Source organism: Pocillopora verrucosa, chromosome 7 (genome assembly GCF_036669915.1).
Source record: "Pocillopora verrucosa isolate sample1 chromosome 7, ASM3666991v2, whole genome shotgun sequence".
Taxonomy (NCBI): Eukaryota; Metazoa; Cnidaria; class Anthozoa; order Scleractinia; family Pocilloporidae; genus Pocillopora; species Pocillopora verrucosa.
Window position 1 is genome coordinate 17,370,770 of NC_089318.1, and position 17,810 is coordinate 17,388,579.

The following is a 17,810-nucleotide window of genomic DNA, read 5'->3' on the forward strand; positions in this document are numbered from 1 at the left end:
AAAGAAAGTAGTTTCAAAAGATGTCGGGACAGGTTTGTTCAAATTGTGGTGGAAGTGACATTGACATCGATCAAGCTCGTGGCGATGCTGTTTGCATGGGCTGTGGGTCGGTGCTCGAAGATAACATTATTGTCTCCGAAGTTCAATTTCAAGAAAATAACCTTGGTGGAGCTAGTGCAATCGGGCAGTTCGTCTCAGCTGAGGGTAAGAAAAAGTAATTTTCAAATCAAACCCGAACTCGTCGGTAATTTAGAGACAAAAATTGCTCGCCATGATTTCTGGTACACGTGGATATTTTCGCTAAAACCTAGTGAAAAAGACATCATTTTGTTTGTATTCGCTCAGAGAGACAAGAAAGAAGTTGAAATGAAAGAACAAAAACTTGGGTTTTTGAGTTAAAATATTCCTGTTCTTAGATTGGGGATTGCGGGATTCGAACTCCACAGAACGATATTATGATGGCAGGTTCAGCAACGGGTTTCGTTCTCCAGTTCGCCACGTAGGTCACGTGATCTTAGGAGGGAACAATTTATTAGCTTTATAATCAATCTAAGGTGCAATTATTTTACCGCGGCATTAACTTCATTTAGTTTGAAACAGGAGCCATGCCAGTGTGGTTCATCCTGTTTCCTACATGCGTGGCTTCCATGTAACTCGATTTATATGTTTCAAATTGTGATCTTGTTGATGTTTATTCTCTCTTTCCCTTTTGTTAGGAAACAAGGCTGGAGTTGGCTTAGGATCCGCCTTTCGTCATGGACTCGGCCAGGAGTCAAGAGCAGTGACGCTAGAAAATGGTAGTTATTTTCATGGAAACTTAACCTTTTATTTCATCAAGATGTGGAGAGGCTATGTTGTTGAGAAAGATTGAAATTGCTCTTTGCAGCAGATATATTGAAACATCAACAAGAATTTTGTGTTTTATCAAATATCTCTTTGTTGATATTTTCCTTTGACACTCGTACTTGTCTTCATGATGATGAATTAACTTTGCGATTAGAGATTGTATAATCAAATAGTGACTTTGCTTACCACAAATATAGGTTTCAACTTTTAAGTGATATGGAAAAGTTTATTAAACATTGAAAATTCCAATCAGTGACCAAAACGGAATTTCTCCTTAAGATATCAAATGAGTACAATATCAAGCAAACAAGAGATCAGTGGAAATAAAGGACAATACCATTAACCCTTTCACTCCCACAAGTGACCAAGACAGAATTTCTCCTTACAATGTCAATACAATATCAAGCAGGCAGGAGATGAGAAAAGAGAAGAATATCAATCATGGGATTATTAGTTGATCCAATACCAAATTCTCTGAACTAACATCATAAGAATTGTATGGCAGATAGTAAGGAGAATTACTAATTAGATCTTGGGAGTTAAAGGGTTAAAGAGATCATTCATTGATCCAAATTCTCCTATATTTTATCTCATAATACTGCATCCCTGGATTCCTGGAGGTTCAGAAAAACTTGTCACAATTTTTGGTGCCAGTACTGTAATGCACTGTAAGTTGCTAATTGATTTTTAGGAAAAGAAGAATAATGCTGTTGGCCCTCAGCTGCAAATGAATCACCACTGTATTGATACAGCTTACAACTTCTACAAACTGGCAGTTAACAAGCGTCGGACAAGAGGCAGGAGAACAAACCATGTTGTAGCAGCATGCCTGTACCTTGTATGCAGAACTGAGAAAACTCCTCGTATCCAAAGTGCATTTGATAAGCTAATCAGTATGAAATTGAACACATCTGATTAAGTACCCTTTAACTCCCAAGTGTGATTAACACAGAAATTGAAAACAGTATCCTGTCTAGGATTCTTCCATTCTTAAAATTTGCATTAATAACTTTCCTTAACTGTCAACCAACAGACATGCTTCTTGACTTCAGTGATGTTTTACAGGTAGAATAAATTGAGTTCTCTCCTATCCTCAAGGCTTCTCTTGTAGTTCATGTAAATTTAACACACACTTAAGTTTTGTATACATTTTTGACTTGAAAACAGTTACCAGTAGGATTATACTAGCCTTATTCTCATTTACTAAAGGCAACCATGAACTACACTTAAGGCAACCATGAACTCACAGCTGTCACTTTGCATCATTTTGTGGGGGTACAAATCAATTTTTTACATTTAACATAAGATTTCCTGTAGTGCTTATCCATCAGAAATGTGCAGAATAGGGATAAAAAATGCATTTCACTGACCAGTATATAAACACCCCAGGATGTTTATTGATATCGTGAAATATGTCCTTCTAGTGCAACATCTCAGTCACAAAATAGCTTTTTTTCCTTTTTTGGCAGTTCAAGTGGATTAAAACTAAGTTTAAAATTGTTTGAAAGGTAGTAAATCATGAACTTGACAAATGTTAATTTTTGCTGATTATTACTGTTTTTCGATAGATTGATGTTTTCACCTTGGGTAGAGCATACCTAAAGCTGGCCCAAGAACTTTATATTAACTTGCCTGCAGTTGGTAAGTCACATATGATTACAAAGTTTGTCATTCAGGAAACTTTCACTAAGGAAAAAAAAATTTATAATCTTTACAGTTCTTCATAGATAGGAGAGAGAAGGAGTCTGTAATCTAAATTATATTGATAATTTGGAATTGGGAACCAGTGTAGGTCATCAATAACTTACTACTTCCAAGTACCAGATGTTGATGACAGCACACACAATTGCATGTAAAAAGAATGAGCAAAATCGTTAAAAGATAATTCCGTAGACTTGTTCGCAACAGCTAACTAGTATTCAGACTTTCATATTGGTGGAGACTTAAGGCAATTTTTTAATACACAAGATGTCATGAGACAAGTTTTGGCAAGACTTTATTGCTGTTTGTAACAATTGATAACTGATTGCAACAACCCTTTGGCTAACAGCTATCAATGTGTTCCATTTTTCTGGCAGATCCTTGCCTTTACATCCATCGTTTTGCACACAAGTTAGAATTTGGTGACAAGGAGCACGATGTTGCTATGACAGCATTGAGATTGGTATCAAGAATGAAGAGAGACTGGATTCATCATGGGCGTCGGCCTTCTGGTCTCTGTGGCGCTGGTGAGCAGTATTCATTTGTAGTTAAATAAATATAATGCCAAGAAAAGGATAAAACTGAAGGCAGCTCTCCAGCTTGCTGTGTCCCACTATCAGTTAATTCTTATCATGGCATGGAGTCTGTGGCATGAAGTGTGTTTTACAATTCTTCTTTCCCCCTCCTCTGTCTCCTTAATTTTCCTGCTTGACCATTGTACCTTCTGATGAACACTTCATCAAGCTTCTCTGACAGTTCCTAGGTACCCATTTATACCCCTGAGAGGAGAGAGGCTTGTGACTTAGCCACTTTGTGTAGAACATTACTAAAGTGTCATGCTCAGGGCTTGAATGCAGAGATAAGGGCACCAATCATCAATGCATCTCTTACAAAATTTTTTTTTGAAACTTACCATCAAATATTTTATCACTGAACATTCTTTTAGAAGTGACACAGGAATGTGATACCATTGTGGGCTACTTATTGGTGAAAGGCCTCTTGGTTGGCTCTGGAATAAGTTTTGATTTGTGCACAATTTCATCAACTGGGAAGTGTTTTGAACAACTCTTCCCTCTTATCTCAACAGCTCTTTTAGTGGCAGCAAGATTGCATGGTTTTAACCGAACAGTGCGTGAAGTGGTTAAAACTGTTCGTATAAGTGACACTACTATAAGAAAGAGGTTGGGGGACTTTCGTGACACGCCTTCCAGTCAGCTGACCATTGACGAGTTCCAAACAATTGACCTTGAGGAGGAACAGGACCCGCCTTGCTTCACACAAGCAAGGAAAAGAGCAAAACAACAACTTGAGGAGTTAAACAAACCCGAAATTACTTCAGAGTTGGAATCCTTTCAGAAGTCTATTGAAAAAATTTTAGGAATAGATTCAACAAGGGAAAACGTACACCCAGATGATTTGGATAAGATCTCTGAAAGAGAAGACATTTCAAAGGATTCTAGTGATGGTTCTTTCTTAGTTATTCCTTCCTACAGCACACCTGATTTTGTATCAAACAGTGATATCAATAAAGGTACTTCAGAGTTTTTAACATTTTACTCTCTAACATTGACATATGTAAATTCTCTATACTGTTCCATACATTTCCTTAGGCACTGACAAGGAAAATTTAGTTAAAAATCAATAGTGTTTCAAGTTTGTGATCATTGCTTAATTCTTATGAGCCTTAGTGCTTGACTTTCTGGTGATATATTAATGAGAAATTTGATGCTAGTTTCTTCAGGGTTTAAGAGTTAACTGGCAGTTCCAGTGCTATTATCAATTCCCTCTTAATCCCAAATAAAAAAATAAATTGCTGAACTTTTATTGCATCTTTTTTTTTTTAATCTAGATAATGAAAAAGGTGAAGTGTGTGAGGAGCTGGATCTAACTGGCTTAGATGAAGCTGAACTTGACAGGGTAATTGTTCCTCTCCAATTTCTAGTTTTAACCCTTTAAATCCCAGGCTGTAATTTAGATTCTCCTTTCAAGCTGCTACACAATTTCTTGTCAATACGTTATGAGAATTTGGTGTTAGATCAAGATAACAACTTCAACCTGATAAGTTTGAGTATTCTCATTGCCTTTTACTGAATATTGTATGGATATTTTAGGGAGAAGTTACATTTTAATCACTTCTGGGAGTTAAAGGATTATTGCAAGACTAACACTTATTATTTAGGCATTTTTACTTGATATAAAGCTACACAGACTTGTCAGACAGATGCTAGCTTGTAAATACGTTGAGCACTATTGTTCATTTACAGTGTATACTTAGGCCCTCCAAGTAAAGCAGTTGTAACTTCAGAAGTTAGCTTCCAATATGGTGATCTGTCTTCAGTTTTTAAAATCTTTGAAAGTTTTTTCTGTGTCATCTGATTTATTACCATTACCACAAAAATGAAAGGAATGAAAATAAAAACTGCATACCTTTGGCGACAATGGTAGGACTCAGTGACCCTTCCCTTCAAACCAAAGAGGTATCCATCTCCTCCTCAAGCAAAACCCTTTTTTTCCCCTTGTTTTTTTTTGGTAAGAAATTTTGTCAGTTCTGCTCAGTTTGTATTTCTATTTTTTGCAGTGTCTTTTAAATGAAAGTGAGATTGAGATAAAAACAAAACTGTGGATGGAAGAAAACAAGGAATATCTACAAAAACAAAAAGGTGAAAATAATGTCTGCAATAAGTGTTACCTCTATGTTCGAATTCTTTACCCAATTCATATAATTTTGTTATTTTGTTCTGTTACACTGGAGATAATTTGAAATTTTTCTAAAGTTTGTTTCTTTAAATGCCATTTCCTGGAGCATCAAACAGTAAACTCATCTTAGGTTCTTATTTCATTTTTTAGAAAAGGAAGAAAAGGAGGCGCGGGAAAGAGAAGAAGGAAATAAACAAGAACCGAAAAAGGTTGTATGTTGTTCGTTTTTCGCACTTTTAGTCAGTGGTCTCCATCATTAGATTAGTATTAGTATTGCTATGGTAATTATTTACCTTTATTGTTGTAGAGTGCGCGCTAGCAGAGATTAATTAGAACAATCTTACTCTTTATTTCTACCAAAAAATCGTGAACTTAGGCAGCAGTTTCAGTAACTTTTTTTCATAAGAGGCTGCCAATGGTAAAATAGACGGCTGTGTCCGGAAAAGAGGCCGTAATACAAAACTCATTGAAGAGAGGTTAATCAGGCTAAACAGACGGCGGTAAGAGGGAGCAGCGATAACCGCCGGTTACCCCTTTATTGAAAGCTTTGCCATGAGTCGGCTACCTGCCGTAAAGAAATCTCTAGTAAATTCATCTTTTTGGGTTGTCACAGAGAAAAAAGCAATATAAGAAAAGAGTACCGACTGGTCCAGCCAGCACTGCAGGCGAAGCCATTGAGAAGATGCTGGTTGAAAAAAGAATTTCCAGCAAAATAAACTACGAAGTGCTCAGGGATCTGGAGACTAGCCAATTAAGCATGCCCAGTACCCCGGTGACGTCAACTCCTAAACCGGTTTTACAGCTTAAACAGGAATTTTTGACGCCGCGTGTACCCACTAGAAAAGGGGGAAGAAAGAGGTCAGTACTGACTATTGCCCTTGATTTACTAAGGAAGGTGGATGATTAGATAGTATTTTTCTTTCCTTAAAAAACAATGAAACGTAACGACAACGACAAAAAACAAAGTAACAGGTGCCCACCTGACAGCTTTCGCACGCTTCCACTTGAAAAAAAAAAAAAAAAGAAAATGTGATTTTCAGATATCAATTTACCAGCGTTAAACTGATTCTTCTAGTATTGTTTGAATGCTTTTCAAAATCATGATAATTTTTAAATTTTAGAGATTCTTCCACTCCAATTGTCTCGCCCCTGGACACCTTCAAGAAACCAAAGGTGGGTGTACAGTCTATATCTCATCGCGTTACATTAACCATCTCCAAAAAAAAAACTGCTAAACTTCACCTGACTGAACCCTGCGTCATGGCATTTTGATTTGTTTTATGCAAGGTACAAAAGTACTTTTAACTTAATGAGAATTACCGCAATTATTATCAGGAGAACATATTGAAATACCAATTGAGTAGATGACTACAGACCAAGAAGGACAAACCATAATGAAGATGTCCACGGATCGCAAACGACAAACTCGGAAATTCTGGGGAAAATTTCCAAGATAGACAATCCCGTAGAAGAGGCGTGTTTTCTTTTGCACCCCTTCCCTCCCCTTACGCGTGCTTTTTTTTTTTTTTTTTGGCATCAAAAACGCCTGTCTGTTAGTGTAGGCTAAAATAGAAAAACTGAAAACGCAGAGTTATACTACAGTGGTGACATGAAGACTAGTGCGATTGCGGCACAATTGATGTAAGAACGATTTATAATGTTAATAATATTTCATGAAGTGTGTATGTTTCTTTTTCTATTTCTTTATTTATTTTTTTAATGAAATGTTGGGGTCACTGTGGAAAAGCCGAGTTGTGGCTTTTTTGTGCGTATTCCATCATCGGTCAATGTTACCGAGAACCACTGTAGTTTCCTTTACGAATGCTTGAATCTACTTTCACCAGCTTGTTCAGCCTCAAGAATTGGCAAAGATGGAAGAAGATAAAAAAGATGTCGTTATTGAAAGCGGGCCAGTGGAGTATGAAAAAACCTACGAGACCAACCCTGTGGGGGAGGAGGAGGAGGAGTTTGATGAACTGGAAGAGGAGGACGAGGAACCAGTGAGCGCAGTACAGTTAATGGGACACTTATATGATGCCAGTAAGTTATTTTCGCCTGTTAGAATTACTGAGTTTAACTTGTTTTAAATTTGGCGAAAAACTTCCCCATAACCCCGTTGAAAAAGGTAATTTTACTGGCAATTTGTCTTTCCTAAGCTTTTCTTATGTCTTAGTAAGAGAGTTGCCGGCGGAAAACTAAACCTCTATTTTTTTCTTTTTGTACTCTTTTGAGGGCAATTTAAAAAAAACAAACAAACAAACAAAAAAACTACACAAAATTTAGCCTCATTGGGTGGTGCACGATAGACTTCTTCGCGAGACTTTTTTCACAATACTTTTGCAAGACTACCTCCATTTTAATTTTTAGTAAGGGAGAAGAGCAGGGTCTCTTGAAGACCAATATTGATGAGACTTAATACAGAGTAAAGACCAGATTCTCAATTTGAAGTTTGACGCGCTAGCTATTGAGAAACTGGTCGACCAGTTAATTCTGTTCAGCTCGTGGTGAGCATGAGAAAAACATTTGCTGGTTATTTAAACGAAGTGAAGCTATTTTTTCGCAAAACCTCGTTCTAAACTGTTTTCAACATATCTATACATTGAATTTCTGAAGAATGGCAGGAGGGCTCATACTTCAAACCACCCTCTCAAATAGATGACAATAACTGCGATTTCTTCTTTTTATTTATTTATTTTGTTTATTTATTTCATATTCTTTCATGTTTTTGCAGATGTCGACGACGACTACGGGGACTTTGAAGATTATGAATAGTGGTTTCGTCAATTGCTGCCTCAGTACTGGATCTCAAAGCCGTCAATCGAGAAACATCAATGGAAGGAATTACCTCTTGGTCTACCTTCCTGACTACAAACTTTGACCGTTTGAAACAAATCAGAAGATTTGTAGTCTGCATTTCTGATATGAATACGTCAGATTACCTAGACGACATGCATCCTCGTTTCCAGAGAGGACCCTGGGAACGAGGTTGGACGACCTGCTGTTGTAAAAGAGCAGACGCGAACGGTTTGCGAAAGCAGGGCGTATTGAGAGTGACGTCAGTGAACAATAGTTCATCTGCAAAGTGCGCATTTTCGATATGTTTAGGTGTGAAGAGCTGGGGCGAGCACATTAGGGCTTGCCATTGCTTGCTGGTGGATTGTGCATAATTCATCCGATTAAGTAAGCGGCGGAGAGCAAGAAATTCGAACAAATGTAATTTGGAAGATGGTACAAAAAGTAAATGGTGTAACGAAATTATTTCAACAAACATAAGCAAACAGCTCAAAGAAATATATTTAATTTTTTTCAATACCTTAGTTTTTGTGGTTATTGTAATAGATTTGTGCTCATGTCGCACTCCGCCTATTGCTGAACAAACGTGCAGTGTTTTTTGAATCGACGCCTAAAGCAAGAGGCGCGTCAGTCGAAATGATGAGACCTGTCTCATTTGAAACACCGTCTTTTTCATTAAGAAGTTTTCAATATGTTGTCAGGTTTATTGTAAATCTGAGTGAGAAAATTTCTCATAAGTGCTTCCGTAGCTGTGTCAGACAAAATAAATGACAGAACATAATTATCTGAACCTAACTTAATAGTGATTCTGCTAAAAGCAAAAGATAATTTAATTAAAAAGAGGACTAACATTGACGTGACAGTTTAAAAGTGTGGCCCCAGTGTTTTACAGGTAACACGAATTTGCTTTCGATAGACGGTTAGTTATATTTAACCATTTGTTTCAAGACCGTGAAAACTACCCTATAATTGTAAACAATAATATTATAAAGCCGCCACCTTGTAATTATTTATTTATTGGAATCGCTTACGTAGATAAGTTTCATTTAGTTTTTAAAGAAATCGTGTGATTGAAACCATTTACTTGTTTACGTATTCAGAGAGGACTTTGATCCTTGCAGAAAGAGTAGTAGGTCTATGTGTAGATGAAGTTAGAGCGATGAGTTTATGACAATCTATAAAATTGACTGTATATTTGTGATTCCTGTTGCCGCTTCCTGTACAAGAACAGGTGCAAAACAAAATTTTTGACATTTTTGACAGAAACAGAAGCACTTCTCACTTCTCACTTCTCACTTCCCACCTTGGAATGCAAATCATCCTCAGCTTTGGGCGGGGTAGGGATCGAAAACTAAAACGATGTTGTTTTCTTCTCTATTACAAACTCTGTTATTGCTCAAATTATTTGCCTCAACTTTGTCTAAGTTATCTTACTCTTAGTCTTTGCAATTGCGATTTTAGTGCAAAATTATTTTGTTTGCAAGCTGCCTCATTTGTTCCACACATACGTTATTGGGTGTGTTCCCTCTCGCCTCCGATTTCACCGCTACTAGACTTTCAAACAACACCTGGCACTTTCTTAATTCAGGTCGATGCAAAATGAATATTTTTCTGTGCAATGCGAAACCGCAGCACTCGTACCTGTATTGTCCATAATATTTATGTATTGCGTGTTCCCAGGATTCGAATACACGATAATGTAGTCGCAGGAGAGTTTGTTTTTGTTCATAAGGTCACGGCAAACCTAAATACGAGTATTCATTATCAAGAGCTCCTGTTTGGACGAATTTTTCGAAGGGAAAGCTAAGCGTATTCAGTGCTAGAGACCAAAAAATTGAATTCAAGGACGAAACTGAAAAATATTTTTAAAAAATTGCGAAGGATAACAGCCGTACGTCATTTTAATTTACTTCCCAGATCATCCATCGATAATCCTGTTCATATCGAGCGATTTTCACAGTTTTTTAGACTCCCTGCGGTTGTTTTGCAAGGGCAGGATGGCTTTTTTCAAACCTCCATGAAAGAAAGTCGCAGTAGGAAAATAGAATAACTTTTGCTATGTTAATTAAATTTCTGATGCAATGTGTGCTCTATTTTTGAGACAAAAGGCAAGTTGAAAGCATGTGAGAACCCGTAGACTAGCGTGGACGGATCTTATTAGTTATTCTTTTGAACAAAGTTCAACAACGGATCACCAACAGGGGTACGGTAGGGCGGTATCAAATCCTGGCTCTATCTTATCCCGCGGTGTTGCAAATTTTCCATATAATTTGACAAATTCGAAATCAAGGAACAATTTCTTTGCACAGTTATCGTTAAATGTTCTTTGAACTATTCCGTTGGCGCTGATGTCCTTATTTTGTTTTACAAAGAGACCCCACCGCACCCCAAGAAATTATCTAATCTTCTCATGAGGAGGCCACGTGATCCAAAGAATAAATTGCCGCGTGGAATTGATTGTTTTGGGATCGTTCGTTCGCGCCATTCTAGTTGTGCCCTCGAGCCTTTGAGTTCTACCTCCGTCTCTTGAACGGATACATCGCATGTTCAAGTGAACAGTACTCAGAAAAATGACCAATGAAGTGGAATTCAGTAGTTTAACCAAAGATGATGCGAAGATTACGTTTGAAGATCCATCGCACATTTCGAAACCGAGCGATGAAGAAATAGCACAGCATAGGAAAACACGCTTGGCCCTCGTGGTGGTTTTCGCTGCGATTGTAATTGTGATGGTGGTAGCAGCCGTCATCATCATTATTGTAGCACCCAAATGCGACAAGAAAGAAGAAGTACCAGAGAAGAAGAAAAGCAGTGAGACCCTCAAAGACGATGAATGGTTGAAACATGGGATCATTTACCAGGTGTATCCTCGTTCTTTCAAAGACTCGAGTGGAGATGGAGATGGCGATCTGAAAGGTATCTTGAACAAGATGGATTACTTCACTGAGTTGGGAGTACAGGCTGTGTGGCTTAACCCGATTTACGATATGACAAATTATACGGCCATCGATTCCATGTTCGGAACCATGGAAGACTTCGACAAATTCATCAAAGAGGCTCACGAGAAAGGCATCAAGGTAATCATGGGGTTCGTTCCGAATCACTCTTCTAATAAACACCCATGGTTCTTGGATAGCAAAAAGGATGACAAAAACTCTTATAGAGACTACTACATTTGGAAAGGTGGTCCTGCAAAGAATGAAACTCCAAACAACTGGATAAGCGTGTTCGGGGGAAGCGCTTGGACCTTCGACAACGCCACCAAGCAGTTTTACCTTCATCAGTTCAGCAAAGAGCAACCCGATTTGAATTTAAGAAATGAAAAGGTGAAAAAAGAACTCCAAGATGTCTTGAAGTTTTGGCTTGCAAAAGGAGTCGATGGCTTTAATTTTGATGCTGTGCAATTCCTGATTGAAAACGAGAATTTCGGTGACGAGACCCCAAATAGCAACTACAATGCGTCAGATCTGAAATACGACATGCTGAAACACACACTTACGTTTGGTAAGAAGCTCACTTTGCTTTGAAATTTAATTCATTTTGTTAGTAAAATTTCATTAGGGAATTTTTCAAGCAATCGATCGCTGCAGTGATCTTGTTTATAAATTTTACTTTGACTGCAGCTGGTTGTCTTAGGTTATCACAGCGGAATTACAAATTGTGCTCTTGACTGTACTCGTCAAAGCATGTGGTGTTTCTGTCAGCGTTCTGGTGATTTCGTTTCGTGCGAGCTACTGAAGGACAATTCATTGTTTGGCCTTTCTTGTCGCAGCACGTGAATTTTTTGTTTACATTCCGATGACTTGACCTGCGAGCATGACATATTGTCACTTAAGGATGTCACACAATTTATCAACAAACCGTGTACTTCGCGTCTCCTTATTTCAATCAAAGGAAACTTGAATTTGTGAAGGGAATTTTGCTTTCAAGGTTGATTTTAACTTCAGAAATTTTTTCTCAGGTTTTTTGCAATCAATTAATAATTTAGGACAATTTAATTGAAATAAGAATTTTCATAAATTGTGGTGACCACTGTAAGTGGCATTTATCTTTCAAGAAAAATAAAATCTTAATTTTATTTAACCTTTTGACTCCCAAGAATATGATTCTTGTGATTCTCTTAGTCTGAGTTTTTATGTTCTCCATGTGTTTAAAGAATGATGATCTTTTATTAACTGATAGAATTAAATGCTAATCTTTGCATTCAGATCTTGATGCTAGCCGAGCCCTGGTGAAGGAATTCCAAGATTTCCTGAACAAGCAGAATGGAAGCCTCCCTATTTTGTTCACAGAGGTGGACGGACCTTATGACAAGACTTCCAAGTACTACGAGGTGTCAGACATTCCATTCAACTTTGGCCTGATCACCAAACTCAATGAACAGGGAATGACACTAGCTCAGAGAATCAACAAAACTGTCATGGAATACTTGGCCAGCATTCCAAAGGGTAAGACACCCAACTGGGTCACTGGCCATGACGACCATGAACGTGTTGGCAACAGGGTGGGTGAGCAAAACAGACATGCAATGAATGTCCTTGCACTCACTCTGCCTGGTATGGTTAGTACCTACTATGGGGAAGAGATTGGCATGTTAAATGGTAAAACTACAAATCCAGATGACCCTATGGAAAGAGCAAGAACCCCCATGCAGTGGAATGCAGAAGCATATGCAGGTGGGTGAATTAGTTTCTTGTAGGTAGTCTTGATATAAAACCCAACATTCTCTTGACCTAAATGTACGAGATCCTCCTACATCTGGTATGAGGCAGAGTTACTAATAAGATCTTGGGAGGTTAAGGGTTGATTCATTGTGTTCCTGAAATATCTGATCAACCCTTTATCCTCTAACATCAGTATCCATATTCTCCATACTGTTCTCCTTACATTTCCTAACGTGCTGATGAGGAGAATTTGTTTACCAATCAAGAGCTTCTTTGCTTGGTGATCATTTCCTTTTTTCTCATGACCTTGATGTGTGATTCAGGGTGATATTGTAATGAGAAATTAGATGTTAGTCACTCTAAATGGTCAAAGGGTTAAGAATACAACAGACTTTCAATGGTGTCCTTGGTGAAAAATATTGTTAAAATGCTTTTTGTGGGGTAACCACCATCATCAGTTTGCATATCACAATTTTACCAATGTGTGTTTCCAGAAAATATCCATACCCCCACCACGGAGGGAATTGGAAATTCCAGAGGGGTGGGGGGGTCAAAGTCCCAGGAAATTCCAGAGGGGATGGGGGGTAAGAGGCGAAATTTTCGTCCAGAGGGTAGGAAGTCGATCGACTTTCTTCGTATGTCAATTGGCGCCTTTTACCTACTTTAGTGGGACGTTCTGAAGTTTAAGTTGTTAAATTACGATGCTTCTAACAGTTCTGCAGCAAAAGAAAGTTTTCTTTTATCCTTGTAGCGCTTTGGAACATAAATAACATCAAATAAAGAAGAGAATCACTTTGTTTTTCGAACGGAGCCGCCATTACTCGTTACCAAAGATTACGCCATTACTCGTCTCCAAAGATTACAACCAACAGGAGTGGTTACCTAGGGATTTTCCTCGGTCATAACACGTTTCGCGTTCGTAAAATTTACAAATAACTGTCTCGGTCTCGCAAAAAAAAAAAAAAAACGCTGGTCTCGCCGTCTCGCAAAGTTTCGCATAAATTTACCATTCACTACCCCTTATTGACTCCAGCCATCTATTAATTTTGATCTGCACTGAGCTTAATTCCGTTGCATCATAATGTGTAGGAGACTTGACGATTTCTTTATGACTTACTTGCTTGCGATGTTACAATGAATGATAAGTACAGTCGTACCGTAGTAGAAAACAGTTGATAGTAACATTGAGAAACATTAGGATCCAGGGCTTTGTATATATGCGCGTGGGACTGGTAACTAGCCAAGGTTTGTTTATGCACAATCGGACGAAATTATCGACCCGCTGTTAACAAGAATCAATGCTTGTGTGAAGAAATTTTACATTAGAGGCTGGAATTTGGAAAGATGAGTTCAAAATAACTTACTGCTGACTCGGTTTTCTCTTTTGCTCTCTTATTTATGACACAATTTTGTACAAATTTACGTTGCTCAATGTGATTTCGAACGTTTCCATTTCAAGTGCACGCAATTTTCTCAGTACATTGTACAAACTTAACAGTTCAAAAGTGTTTTGTTGCGACTTGTACAGTTTTTTTCTCCTTTCGTGTACTGAGAATACTGTGTTAAATGTTTAAGGATAAGTATTGTATTTAAAAATAAAGCAAACATTAAGTTTAAGCTAGTTAGCGACGTTTACCTTGCGTGTGTACGCCATCTCTCGAATATACACGCGACAAAATCACACGTCCCTCTTGTTTGTTGTTTGCTACGAGAAAAAAATTTATTTCCAGGGGGTATAGGGGGTGGTAGAAAATTCTTTGGAAATTCCAGAGGGGTGGGGGGGCTACCACTGCTACCCCAAAATGGAAAATCCGAAGGGGTGGGGGGGTCCTATATGAAATTCCCTCCGTGGTGGGGGTATGGATATTTTCTGGAAACACACAATACACATTACATGGAAGGCCATTGCGGGAGATGAAATTCAGCCCTTGAATGTCTACTGTATCCATAGGTCACCATATTACTGTTAATATTTTTCTTCATTTTGATTACAGGCTTCTCTACAGGCGAACCCTGGCTGAAAGTTGGCTCGGATTATAAGTCCATCAATGTGGCCACTGAAAAAACTGACAAAGATTCAATCTACAGCAAGTACAAGGAGCTTGTTGGGCTAAGAAGGAATGCAAGTGCCCTAGTTGAGGGTGTATTGAAAGAGGTGCACACTGATCTGGAAGTGTTCTCTTTTATTCGCAGTCACGAAAACCAGCACTTCCTCATCATCATCAACTTTGGTGACAAAAGTTGGAATGGTGATCTTGACAAGATCTCAGGCAGGGGGATGGTGGTATTTGATACAGAATCCAATATGGTTGGCCAAGAAGTGGACGTCAATAAGATAAAACTTAATAGTGGTCAAGCCGTCATTTTGAAAAATGGCAAAAATGAGTGGCACTTGCAATAGGAAGCTTTAAATTGATCTAACAGGTTTTCTTTTTCCTCACTCCTCAGTCTACAGTTAAATTTTAATTGCCAAGCAGCAATAGTAATTGAAGTGGGAGAAACAAAGTTTCCATTTAGTGGTTGACTAAGGAAAGAGTAGAAACAAAGCTTATGGGATACTAGTCAACTTAATTTATTTCAATTTTTAGACATAAATCATACGCTTTATCTAATGAAATACTGATAGTTTCAGTATTGAAGATTACAGAAAAAGCATTGGTTTGTTTCAAGGGAAATGCGTTTTGTTAGCTCAGCTGTAATTCACACCATTCAAGGACTTGACATTTCCCTCTTTTTAATTGAACCTAGAGGTATACTTTATTCTGACGTCCTTTGTGGGTGTGTAAATTACACTAATACTTAAATACACATTCAATTGTTTATTCAAAACGTTAATTAGGGTAACTTGTCATCAATCTCATCTTTCCCATACATTACAATACTTGTACTTCTACCTCTTGGTTAAGTCTATTTAATTGTTAATAATTTTTTTAGAAATCACACAATCCAAGTTCTTCCACAAGACAAAGATTTCTTCAATCATTTGTTTTATTTTGATGAAAAATACACAGATTATTTTAATGCGTACTAGAGTCTTAACCCTTTAACTCCCAAGAGTGACCAAAAAAGATTTTCTCCTCACATTATCAATACCATACTAAGCAGACAGGCAACAAGAATTTCAGAAAATAAAATTGAGGGATTACTGGTTGATCCAATACCAAATTCTCTGAACTAATATCATAAGAATTGTGCAACAAACAATAAGGAGAATTAATAATGAGATCTGAGAGTGAAAGGGTTAAAAGTCGTTAGAAATATATTATCAGTAGGCTCAAATGTGAAGTGTATATTAATATGGCTTAAAGATTTTCAGTAAGGTATGCTAGTATGAGTTTGTTTAGTGGGAAGTGTAAGATGCAGACTAGCAGAGAGCCTCCAAGAGAAAGATGGTCTTCAAAATTGGACACTATAAACCATTCTGTGTAATAAGGTCATCACAAAGTTAAAGCATTGCCTGTAAGTTATTATTAGTGCAGTAATTTTCATAGCCCAGTGGCAGTAACTTAGAGTTGTTACATTTTCCATTTTGCAATTTGAGATATTTTTGAAGAAGTATATGTTGAATATTCCTAGGCAAGTTTCGGGTAGAATTCACAAATTACAATTTTTCTTCTTTCAATTTTTTTTGTAGTTATATACCAATTCCAGTTCAAAATGTTTATTTGCCAAGTAATTTTTTTGTTATCAAACAATACCTGGCTGAAGCATTTTCTTGTGCAAGGATGAACCAATAACTCTTTAACCCCTACTATATCACCCCTGAATTATACATTAAGGGCTCAAGAATTAAGGAAATGATGTACAACTCAGAATGCTCTTGATTATTGAACAATTTCTCCTCATTAGCTCCAAAGGAAATTGTAGAGAAAAGTATGGAGAATATGCATGTTGATGTTAGGGTGTTTAAGGGTTAAATGTATGAAACTTGAGATTCTTATAGGTTTGGTTCTCTTTAAGGGTGAAATCCTACAAGAATGTTTGTCAGTATTTAAAATGTACTTCATTCAAATTAGTTTTAATTATAACTTCAACTTCTGTCCGTTATAACCATTATCAGTCTTCCAGGGATCGTTCACTATTCGTGTGTCACTTACCAGTAATATTTAGATGGTACCTCAAGACGTAAAATTTAATTCAACCTTGTGGCAATATTTAATAGTAAGGAATCATTCCTAATTGGTGTAGGTTTTGATTGTTCCTTCAGAGAACCTTGAATATTGCAGTTCTGTTAGTTTAGTTTTTATATAATCCTATACTATTGATAATGCAATTACTGAAAGACTATTTGTTAGTAAGCAAGTTGATTATCAGATTGTTAAGTGTAGCTGATGGAGATTAATCCTTTGTAATGTTGAGGGTGACCATAAATGAAAAAAAAAGTGTGAAATTATGTCTTGTCCATGATTTCAAATCAACAAAGTTAGCCTTGTTCATGATTCACATCAGAATTTTTGGACTTTTTCCTAATGTTAACACAGAAGGGTCAGTTCTTTTCACCTCCTTTTAGTGCAACTCATATAATGGCAATCCGGCCACATCTGCACAACCATCCTCAGAACTGGCAGCCAATGCATTCTTTTGGAAAGCGTGGCATGACATCTTGAAGAACACAAAGACTAGCCATTCATTATCTTGTAGTTTTATATCATACACCTTGTTCATGCTAGGCTGAGTTAGGACATTCTAATTTCAACAAAGCAAAGTGAGTTTTCCAGCTGACCTTCCTCAAGTTGTTGCTTAAAATAATTTTGCCTGTAGCTTTGTTTTTTTAACTATAATACAGTCCTGCTCTTGTGTATATCAAAAATCTCCTCAACAGGACTGGTGCACCAATTGCAAGTCTATAACCATACAATAACCCATACATGCCTGCAAGTATATGCCTCAACCTCTTTTCTGGAGCATTAAATCCTTCAAAACATTAATCACCTTTCGTCTATCAGTGGTTCAACAAAGTAATAGTTCCAGATGGGCTCCATTATTTGGCTAAAAAGTCGTTTACCAACTAAAACAGTAACGGTGATAAAACTGTCTGTTACCAACAAAAAGTTTCTCAGTTCTTTCAGGAAAAAAAAACAGGAGAAAGTTTTGCTTCATTATTCCCCT

General features: G+C 37.4%; 2 protein-coding genes and 1 long non-coding RNA gene across 3 annotated transcripts; all 3 read left to right on the plus strand.

Annotated features, from left to right (window-relative positions):
- The first annotated feature begins 605 nt into the window (after nucleotides 1-605).
- Nucleotides 606-798, plus strand: LOC136282339 (uncharacterized). Its single transcript, XR_010718220.1, has 2 exons — nucleotides 606-649; nucleotides 717-798. It is a non-coding gene; the product is annotated as an uncharacterized lncRNA (long non-coding RNA).
- A 757-nt stretch (nucleotides 799-1,555) lies between these two features.
- On the plus strand, nucleotides 1,556-10,543 carry LOC131784797 (transcription factor IIIB 90 kDa subunit). Its single transcript, XM_059101626.2, has 13 exons — nucleotides 1,556-1,709; nucleotides 1,880-1,911; nucleotides 2,415-2,487; nucleotides 2,925-3,074; nucleotides 3,635-4,078; nucleotides 4,397-4,464; nucleotides 5,126-5,207; nucleotides 5,395-5,453; nucleotides 5,858-6,102; nucleotides 6,366-6,417; nucleotides 7,089-7,284; nucleotides 7,976-9,374; nucleotides 10,410-10,543. The coding sequence occupies exons 1-12, from the start codon at nucleotides 1,574-1,576 to the stop codon at nucleotides 8,014-8,016; spliced, it is 1,578 nt and encodes a 525-aa protein (XP_058957609.2). The 5' UTR covers nucleotides 1,556-1,573; the 3' UTR covers nucleotides 8,017-9,374; nucleotides 10,410-10,543.
- LOC131784798 (amino acid transporter heavy chain SLC3A1-like) lies at nucleotides 10,491-17,094 on the plus strand. Its single transcript, XM_059101628.2, has 3 exons — nucleotides 10,491-11,541; nucleotides 12,246-12,713; nucleotides 14,696-17,094. The coding sequence occupies exons 1-3, from the start codon at nucleotides 10,608-10,610 to the stop codon at nucleotides 15,100-15,102; spliced, it is 1,809 nt and encodes a 602-aa protein (XP_058957611.2). The 5' UTR covers nucleotides 10,491-10,607; the 3' UTR covers nucleotides 15,103-17,094.
- Nucleotides 17,095-17,810: the final 716 nt, after the last annotated feature.